Source organism: Anarrhichthys ocellatus, unplaced genomic scaffold (genome assembly GCF_004355925.1).
Source record: "Anarrhichthys ocellatus isolate YVR2014 unplaced genomic scaffold, GSC_Weel_1.0 scaffold101, whole genome shotgun sequence".
Taxonomy (NCBI): Eukaryota; Metazoa; Chordata; class Actinopteri; order Perciformes; family Anarhichadidae; genus Anarrhichthys; species Anarrhichthys ocellatus.
Window position 1 is genome coordinate 672915 of NW_022280131.1, and position 10522 is coordinate 683436.

Sequence of the window (10522 nt, forward strand, 5' to 3'; positions counted from 1 at the left end):
GAAAATCCTCCTTTTTCCTCAGACTTCCTGTGTGGATAGCATCCTTGTTCCAAGCTGCCAGACGCCTGAAGAGTGACCGCGCCCGTCGCAAGAAGGCCTACAGGCTTCTGCAGAGGAAACTGGTCTGTGCTCATGTAATACAATGCAAATATATGTTACTGCCATTGTTTTTTTATGTCATGAACAAGTTTTGACAATACTTTTGCACAGTGATGCTCTTAATAAGGTTATTGAGAATTACTTTAATTTATATAGCACTAGTCAAGACCATTTGTGGTGGTTTTGCAATATCCTAATAATAAAAATAAATAATAGCAATATTATGACATGTTATCATATAATGGACATATAATAATAATTATTATTATTATATGACCATTATATTAATATAAGCAATAATTATAATATTCATCATAATAGTTATGATTACTGTCAAGTCAAACGGGTTTTCTTTTATGTAGAGAGAAACAATATAGATAACTGAAAGGAATTTAAACTAATGGTAAATAAAATAATAAATGAAGCCGTTAGTAAAGGGATTGATACTGACTGTGTGAGTGTTCGGAGGCAAAGCAGGGCGGAACCAATCTGCCTGGAGGTATATAACTAGAGACGCAGTAACACACGGGGTCGCAGAAAATACGGTCCGAAAATTGGACAAGGAAGTACCGTCGTATCGTGTGGAGATCTGCGGCCGTCACTGCATGACTGACGAGTCGGAAAGGTCTGGAGAGGCAGCCGGTAAGTGAGCTGACACTGTGCAAATAACTGAGACTTTGAAGCTGATGTGAAGAGAACTGCCGACCAGTTTGCTAGCATAAGCATTATCATTAGCATCACGCCACGGCGATCTTCACAGCTGCATACACAGATAACCCTTTGTTTTGGAATGCTGTTGTTTAATGATTGACTGCCCACAAATGTGTTTTATCTGGTTGCGGTAACTTGTAATAAGAGGTTAAATTATTCACTGATGGTATTGTAAATATACATGATATAGCATTAACTGTATTTATTAATACCAGGGCATTTTTAGATTATAGGATTTGACACTGGTGCTTTATTTAATCAAGCTATCATGAAAGCTTTGCCTGTGTAAATTAATTTGTGTATTTAATATGGGTTCTGTTTCTTTTCTATTTAAAGGTTTTTTACCTGACTGAATGAACTGAATGAGCTGAGCAGTGCTAACAGTGCTAAAAGTGCTAAGCTAAAAGGCTAGAAGTGCTAAGCTAACTGAACTAAGTGGATTACTGAACTAAGTGGCTAACTGAACTGAGTGGCGTGCTGAATTGAACTGAACTGAACTGAACCTACCAAAAATAAAAGGAGGAAAAAGAAAAAGTTGTTTGGTTTCTGAGTGGTATCCAGTTGGGACCCTTCAGGTGGACTCGATCCTTTTCAAGTGGGGAAAATGCAGACGTTAAGGACTTAACTTAACAGTAAAAAATGGATAACTTGACAGTAAAAAACCGCAAGACCGGGGAACTGGAAAGTCTGAATAACCAGGAGAGGAAAAACCAGGAGCTTTCAGCTGGAACAGCAGGAGCAATAAACTGGAATCCTGGGAAAGGAAGACAATCAACTAAAGATACATGAAAACAGAAGAGTATTACCATCTCGCCTGAAATCAACCTGCGGATTGAATTTAACATGGCGGATCAAGCTACTGGCAAATCAGTAGAACAACTCAAGGTGGCGCGAACCACAGCAAAAAGATTGTTTACACGTCTGATCAACAGCATTACCAGGACTCATGAGGACATGTCTGAAGAGGAGGTCAGAGACAGTTTCAATAAGCTTAAAATTGAAGCTGAGAAAGTCATGGGAGTGAATGAAGATGTTGAGATGATGCTGGATTCATTGCTGAACTGGAGGCGGAGCTGGATACAGATACTGTATTGACTGAACAGCAAAATGCTGACCTAGAGAGGACTTTCAATGAGTGTGACATGAAAGTAAAGGAGACCAGAAGTCTGATTCAGCAAGCACTTTGGGTCAACTTTGGGAGAAGTGAATTGTCAACAGCATTACAGGCAGCAGAGAGCGAGTGTGACCGTGCTGCTGCTGTTGGTAACCAGGAGGCATATGAATTCATGCTTAACCACCTGCAAGGACTGGTAAAGACCGCAAAGGAGGTGCACAGTCGGTGGAAACTATGGATCCCCAAAAGTGAGCAAGAGGACTTTCAGGGCCAGTTAAAAGGACTTCAACTCCTCCATCCAAAGTTGGTCTCCAGAAAGGCGGACTACATACAGGCTAGGAGAAAGGAGGATGCTGAAAGATCACTTGGGGCCATGACTTCAAACTACCCCATGCCAGCCACCATCAGACTGAAACCTACTGCCCTTCCAAAGTTCACTGGAAATAAACGTGACTTCCACAGGTGGAAAAAAGACTGGGAAGCACTCCAGAAGCAGGGTGAGCCGACCGGTTCAAGGGAGGTGAAAAAGTTTCAACTATTGGACAGTCTGGATGGCAAAGTCACGAGAGACCTTCACCTTACCACCTATATCACTGCAGGTGATATTTTCCGAGTCCTAGAGAACCGCTACGGCAATCAAATTGCTATTGCCATTGAAATAGTGGAGGAGTTGCAGAGAATGCCAGCTGTCAGAAGTCATCAGCCACGGAAAATAGTGGAATTAATCCAAGCTGTGGAGAAGGCGCTTCAAGATTTGAACGATCTTGGAGACACAGGCGCAATCAGAAAACCTCTGGTAACAAAGTCAATTGAAAGCAAACTTCCAGAAACTCTGAAGAAGGAGTGGCTAGTCTATGTCACTGACAGGACAAATGCAGTGGCACCAGAGAATCGATTTGACAATCTCCTGACATTCCTCAAAGGGCAAGAAAGCATATATGAGCAGCTCGAGCAACTGAAGGATGAGAAGCCAAGTAGAAAAGAGACCAGTTGGGAGCCAAGACATGCAAGAACCAAGTCTACCAAATCAGACGATGACCATTTAGGGTGTGTAGTCTGTGGTGATGGAAAGCATAAGAAGAAGCTCTACTTTTGCAGACAATTTCGCGCACTGAAGCTGGGCGAGAAAAAGGCTGCAGTAAGAAAGTTGGGAGCATGCAGAATGTATCTTGAGGTTCATGATGACTCTTCATACTGCAAAACTGACTTTCTGTGTAAAAACCAAGGCTGCAAAGATGGGCATGCTCCTGGGCATTACTACTACCTGTGCCCCAATGCTGAGGTGAAAAGAAACAGCATGAGTCAGAAAAGTCACAGATATGGCCCAGAGGGGGAGAAAGCCAGGAGGAAATATACAGATAATCAAGAGGAGTTCTTCAACAAACTTTGACCAGAATTAGCAAAACAATGTCGGGACGTTTTTTTCCAACACTGCTTCAAGAGCCTTCAGCACTGTACAAGATCAACCAAGCCTTCTGGTGGACTGGAAGAGCTACCAGTAATTATGATGCTTCTCGAGGTCACAGCTAATGCTGGACAAAAAATCGGAACATCAATTGATTTGGCTTCAGACACAAATTATATAACCCACGAGGCTGCAAGCAGACTGAACCTCAGGAGCGAAGAAATGACTCTCGTCGTCCATGGAGTTGGAGGGATGAAGGTTCGTGTGGAGACAAGACGATATCTTCTGAAGGTCAGAGTAAAGATTCCCCAGGGCACTCTTAAACCCCATCAATTGGTTTGCTATGGACTGGACAGCATTGCAAATATCCACAAAAATGTGACACCGGAGCAGCTGCACAAATTCTTCCCAGACTTACCACTTGATGAACTTGTGAGACCCAAAGCAATAAATTTGCTCATAAGTCATAGAGAAGGTCAACTAGCACCACAAAGAACCAAAGCTGTTGGAAATCTCGTACTGTGGGACGGACCACTTGGAAAGACGGTCGGCGGAACGCATCCAGACCTCTTTGAGGAACTCACTGTGTCAGCCCACATGTCCAAGACACACTTTGCAAGGTCAATGAGAGCAGCGGCTGTAAAGTACGAGGAGCTCACTAGCAGGACACCAGTAAGACTTCTACCAGGCAGACAGGTTGCCACCAAGCTTCAGGAGTCAAGTACTTCAACCACCAATAAGGACTTCCTTGAGTGGTGGAAATGGGACAGTATTGGTGCAGCATGTGAGCCAAAATGTGGGGGTTGTCGCTGTGGAAAATGCCAGCCAGGTGGCAAAGAAATGACTCTTGCTGAGGAGAGGGAACTCGAAATAGTAAAGGAAGGCCTCACCTATGTCACAGGTGATAACCACAGCGAGGAACCACATTGGCACTCCCGATATCCTTGGTTAGAGGATCCAGCCTCTCTGCCGAACAATAAAAGAACAGTCGAGGCTATGTTTCTCAGGACGGAAAGACAGCTAGCCAAGGAACCAGAGTGGAGGGTTGCCTATGCCGCTCAAGTGCATGACATGGTTGACCGAAGAGCTGCAATCAAACTGTCCAAGGACGCAATAGACAGCTGGAATGGGCCAATGTGGTATGTGAGTCACCTTATAGCTCCTAACCCACACTCTGTCACAACCCCAGTAAGACTTGTGTGGAACAGCAGTCAGAAGTTCAGAGGTGTGAGCTTGAATGACCTGCTAATGAAAGGTCCAGATGTCCTCAACCAGATTTGTGCTGTCCTTCTCAGATTCAGGTGTGGAGTACATGCTGCCCTGGGTGACATAAAAAAGATGTACAACTCTGTTTGGTTGGAGGACCAGGAAGTACACCTTCATAGATTCCTCTGGCGAGACTCGGAGGATGAAGAGCTGGAAGAATATGCAATCACGAGAGTAAACATCGGAGACAAACCGGCAGGGTGCAGCACAGCTAGCAATGCGCGAGACTGCTAACCTCACTCCTTTCACCCACCTCAACGAGGAGCGTCAGGTGCTACAAGAAGACAGCTACGTTGATAACATTCTCACATCCCACAATGATCTGGACCAGCTAAAAACCATCACAGCAAATGTAAAGCAGATCTTGAAAGCTGGATGTTTTGAGCTCAAGCCGTGGGTCTTTTCTGGGCAAGGTGGGAGGATGGGTTGGAAGGACAAGTTGGAGAGGACCAAGGCGAAGACCATGGTCCTGCCAAACCAAATGAGCGATGATGACAATAAGGCGCTCGGCCTGGGCTACATGGTCGAAGAGGACAAGCTCCATGTCATGATCGCAATCAATTTCTCGAAGAGAAAGAAAAAGATGAGAATTGGCCAGGACCTTCATCAAGGACAAGTCAGAGATCAGATACCAAATCCCCTGACGCGAAGAGAACTGCTCAGCCAAGTTTCAGGGCTCTTTGACCCAGTCGGCCTGGTAACTCCTGCTAAGCAAAAGGGAGCTATTCTGGTGCGAAGGGCGTTCCAAGAGGCAAAGAGCGAAAGATGTCCAGTCAAAGACACATGGGACACAGCACTCTCAGACGACCTCAGGGAGGATGCAATTAAGCTATTCGAAGGGTACATCCAACTTGGCAAAGTCATGTTCACCAGAGCACTAACGCCTCCATGCTACATTGAGAAACCTTGGGCAATCACGTTCTCCGATGGAAGCGAGCATACCTATGGAGCAGTGATGTACCTAAGGTGGAATTCAGACCAGGGCCCAGTCGTTAGGCTGGTGGAGTCTAAAGCAAAATTAACTCCCTTGGACTGCAAAGGTGATGCTGTCAAGGCAGGGTTTGTGGAGCTGTGTTTGCCTCACGGTTAAGAAGGTACTTTGAGCTACACAGCCGAATCCAAGTTGAGCGGTGGTACCATTTGATCGACAGCCAAACAGTCCTTGGTGCAGTACAGCGAGAAAGCTATGGCTATCAAACATTCTTTGCAAATCGGATTGGAGAAATTCAAAACGGCACAAGGATCCAAGACTGGTGGTGGATCCCTGGTCCGCAAAATATTGCTGATATAATCACCAGAGGAGCCAACCCTCAAGACCTGGATGAGGACTCAGAGTGGCAAAATGGACCAAAGTTTGCCAGTGAATGAGTGGCCAATCAAATCGGCTAAGGAACTAGCAACCGCTGCCAGAGAAAGCATTAACAAGTTGCAAAAGAAAGCATTTGTTGCTGCACTAACGAGAGCCGAGGCAAAGGAAGCGGAACAAAATCAGAACCAGGCACAAACTGAACAAAGGAGACCACCTGCAGGGTCAGCCATCTGATGCCTTGTCGATGTCAAGAGGTTCAGCAGTTTAACCCGACTTGTCAAAGCGATTGCATGGATCTGGAGAGCAGCAAAAAAGTTCATTGGACAAAAGAAAGCCCTGAAGAGTTCAAAGTGGGAGGCAGTTTCTTTAGCAGGAGTTGTCTCAATAAGAGAACGAGAAGATGCCCAGAGAGACATCTTTCTTGCAGCACAAGAGGGCACAACCTTCCCAAGCACCACAACAAACAGACTGGTAGTCTATAAAGAGAGACTCTGGGCTATTGGTTTGTGGTGGCAGAGTGCAAATCTTTAAAGAAGATCAAGTTGGGGTCCCTATCTTACCCTATGACGCATGGGTGTCCACACTGCTAGCTCGGGAGGCCCACAGTGAAAGTCATGACGGAGTGGCCGGAACCCTGCTCAAGATGAGAAGGAGAGCATGGGTCATACGGGGAAGGAGGATGGCCCAAAAAATTGTTGATGGGTGCATGATCTGCAGGAAGGTAAAAGCAAGGAAATGTCAACAAGTAATGGGTGATTTGCCGCCAGAACGAACAGAACCTGCTGCACCGTTTGAGTTCACAACAGTAGACCTTTTCGGACCATACCACGTAAGAGATGACGTAAAGAAAAGAGTGAGACTAAAAGTCTGGGGGGTGGTCTTTTGCTGCATAGCCAGTAGAGCCATCCACACAGAGTTAGTAAATACTCTATCGACCGAAGGGTTCCTGATGTCCTACCAAAGGTTCACGGCACTCAGGGGGCACCCAAGAAAGATCTGGTCAGATCCAGGCACCAATTTCATTGGAGCAAAACCAGTCTTGGAGGAGCTTTACAGATACCTGGACGGCCTAAACAATGCAGCTCTTGAGGAGACAGCGGCAAAGAACGGGACAGAGTGGATGTGGAAAATCCACCCAGCCGATTCTCCACACAGGAATGGTGCTGCGGAAGCTGCTGTACGAATTGTAAAGAAAGCACTTCAGAGTCTTGGAAAGGAGTCTGAGCTCAGTTAGAGCGAGTTCCAAACAACTCTTCACATAGCAGCCAATCTGGCAAATGAGCGCCCAATCGACGCCAGGATACAGAGCCGGGAAGACTGTATTCAATATATCACACCCAACACGCTCCTTCTTGGCCGGGCATCTCAAAGTGGTGATTTCAAAACTTTTGACTTCTCTAGCTACCCCTACAAAAGACTCAGAGCAATGCAGTCAGAGGTGACCAGGTTCTGGAAGCATTGGAGCCAGCTCGCTGGTCCCAACCTATTTGTAAGAGACAAGTGGCACACTGCAGAGAGAAATGTTGCTGTTGGGGACATTGTCTGGCTAAGTGACCAAGATGCACTGAGGGGGCAATTCAAGCTTGGCAGGGTCATCAGTACAAATCCTGACACTAAAGGCATCGTCGGGGACGTCTACGTCAGAATCATTCCAAGCTACCATGTTCCTGTGACGAAAGCTCCAAAGGCCAGAGCAAATCATCCAACGTTGGACAAACAGGAAGGAAAGGCCCAAGCTACCATCCTTCACAGAGACGTAAGGCGGTTGATTGTCTTACTACCTGCTGAGGAACAGATGGAGAGTCAAGTCAGGACAGCATCTCAAGATGATCAAGAGCACCAAACGGGGACCACAAAGTTTGCCTTTTTAAGCTGGCAATCTGCCCAGTGGTTCCATGGGAAGATCGAGTGGGAGGTGTCAAGTCAAACGGGTTTTCTTTTATGTAGAGAGAAACAATATAGATAACTGAAAGGAATTTAAACTAATGGTAAATAAAATAATAAATGAAGCCGTTAGTAAAGGGATTGATACTGACTGTGTGAGTGTTCGGAGGGAAAGCAGGGCGGAACCAATCTGCCTGGAGGTATATAACTAGAGACGCAGTAACACACGGGGTCGCAGAAAATACGGTCCGAAAATTGGACAAGGAAGTACCGTCGAGATCGTATCGTGTGGAGATCTGCGGCCGTCACTGCATGACTGACGAGTCGGAAAGGTCTGGAGAGGCAGCCGGTAAGTGAGCTGACTCTGTGCAAATAACTGAGACTTTGAAGCTGATGTGAAGAGAACTGCCGACCAGTTTGCTAGCATTAGCATTAGCATCACGCCACGGCGATCTTCACAGCTGCATACACAGATAACCCTTTGTTTTGGAATGCTGTTGTTTAATGATGACTGCCCACAAATGTGTTTTTATCTGGTTGCGGTAACTTGTAATAAGAGGTTAAATTATTCACTGATGGTATTGTAAATATACATGATATAGCATTAACTGTATTTATTAATATCAGGGCATTTTTAGATTATAGGATTTGACACTGGTGCTTTATTTAATCAAGCTATCATGAAAGCTTTGCCTGTGTAAATTAATTTGTGTATTTAATATGGGTTCTGTTTCTTTTCTGTTTAAAGGTTTTTTACCTGACTGAATGAACTGAATGAGCTGAGCAGTGCTAACAGTGCTAAAAGTGCTAAGCTAAAATGCTAGAAGTGCTAAGCTAACTGAACTAAGTGGCGTACTGAACTAAGTGGCTAACTGAACTGAGTGGCGTGCTGAACTGAGCTGTACTGAACTGAACTGAACCTACCAAAAATAAAAGGAGGAAAAAGAAAAAGTTGTTTGGTTTCTGAGTGGAATCCAGTTGGGACCCTTCAGGTGGACTCGATCCTTTTCAAGTGGGGAAAATGCAGACGTTAAGGACTTAACTTAACAGTAAAAAATGGATAACTTGACAATTACATTGAGATAGCTATTAGGTGCGAGGCCAGACCGGGGCAGCACAAAGGCCAGCGAGAGGCCCAGCCCCAGGGCAGCACAACCAGATGCCCCGGCAGGAGAAGGGTCGGGCGACCCGACTTCTCACTTGATTTATTGCTCCACCCTCTTGTGTCACTTTTCGTTGCAAAAAACAAGATGGCGACTGACAAATAAACTTTAAAAACAGCAGTCCACAAACCAATGGGTGACGTTATGGTGACTGCGTCCACTTCTTCTATACAGTCTATGACACTTAGTTACTTTTTACCCCCGTGTATCAAACAGATAATCCCCAGCTTTGACAAACATTTTACAGCATAACTATGGCAAAAGTTTCTCTGTGAAATATGGACACAGTACAGTCCTCGCAGTAGCTTAACATAACACATAACATAACACATAACATAAGGCGACTGCTTGGTTGCTGGTTTTAGGGGGTGCTCATTCATTCCCCCACTGTAGACTTGCTTACAGCAATAACAGTCTATATTTGTATGAGGAGACAGAGTGGGATTTTGCAAGACACAAGATTGATAGTTGGTCACTAATCAGTCCAAGTCTTGGTGGCAGGATTACTTTCGATCATTCTTATCAACATTCCCCACTACCAATTGGTGGAGGTGGTTCAGCAACTAATCCATGCCTCCTGGACACCTTCATGTAGATGTACAGTATTGTGGGAAGGGCAAACCCAGAACACTCTGGATTATATATCCCATCTGGAGGACGTGGCTGGAAAAGTCTGGAGTACCTTGCTTTACCTGGACCTGGACCTGGATAACAGAAAGTAGATGGAAAAAATCAATGCCTTGATAAATGGCTAATGAAGACTGAATCCTCAAGGATTAGTCTAGCGTATGTACAGCCTCCAGCAATCATGAAATATTATCTCTGCTCTTCCTCTTTTTTTCATTATTCCTCCTCTCGCTTTTATTCCAGATGTTTCACAGGGTCGGTGTGAAGGAGGGGGATCTGTTCCAGCCCACTTATGTTTACCCTGAGGAGGTGAAAATGTTGATGCGTTCAGTCTTCCCACAGGACATCTGTGACTACCCCGACCCCTGCCATGATCAGGCGAGTATGAGCACCTTTCACAACTCATTTAGTCTCATGAAATGAGCTATGCAATAAACATATTCAGCCTGTGAACCAAATGGTTATCATGTAATGATGTGTAGCTGTGCTTGTGTTGTTTCAGGTGGTGTACCTCACTTTAGAGGATCTGCACAAAGTTGACATCAACTGAAGTGTGTGTTTCTTCATTTGTCTCATCTATGCTAATGAACAACTTACAGTTATAGATCAGCGCCAGTTTTATAATGTGGGAAGATTATTTCTAGATAGTGTTGGGTTTATTGTAAGCATGTTTTAAGATGTTTGACTGACTTGTTGCAGTGTCACTCAACATGAACAAACTGATCAAATCCGTCATCGGCTGTTCTTTATGATACAGTATGCACTGATTGTTATGTTTTATCTGCTGTCTTTGTTAATCAGCTGGGAGCTCACTGTAATTGGACAGAAATCCTTTGAATAAAAATTCTGTATATCAACTCATTCAAATGGGCTCTCCAGTACTTGACACATTTCAACTGTCTACTTCACATACTGATGCACTAAAGCAACATACTGCAGTATCT

At 44.8% G+C, this 10522-nt stretch overlaps 1 protein-coding gene across 2 annotated transcripts; it reads left to right on the forward strand.

Moving 5' to 3' along the window:
- The first annotated feature begins 1178 nt into the window (after nt 1–1178).
- LOC116399095 (uncharacterized) lies at nt 1179–9988 on the forward strand. 2 transcript variants are annotated; one of them, XM_031875967.1, is made up of 2 exons: nt 1179–8137; nt 9822–9988. In XM_031875967.1, exon 1 carries the CDS (start codon nt 3429–3431, stop codon nt 4827–4829), a length of 1401 nt encoding a protein of 466 aa, XP_031731827.1. In that variant the 5' UTR covers nt 1179–3428; the 3' UTR covers nt 4830–8137; nt 9822–9988. Both variants share the same exon structure in this region, with proteins under 2 accessions (XP_031731827.1, XP_031731830.1).
- The last annotated feature ends 534 nt before the right edge of the window (nt 9989–10522 follow it).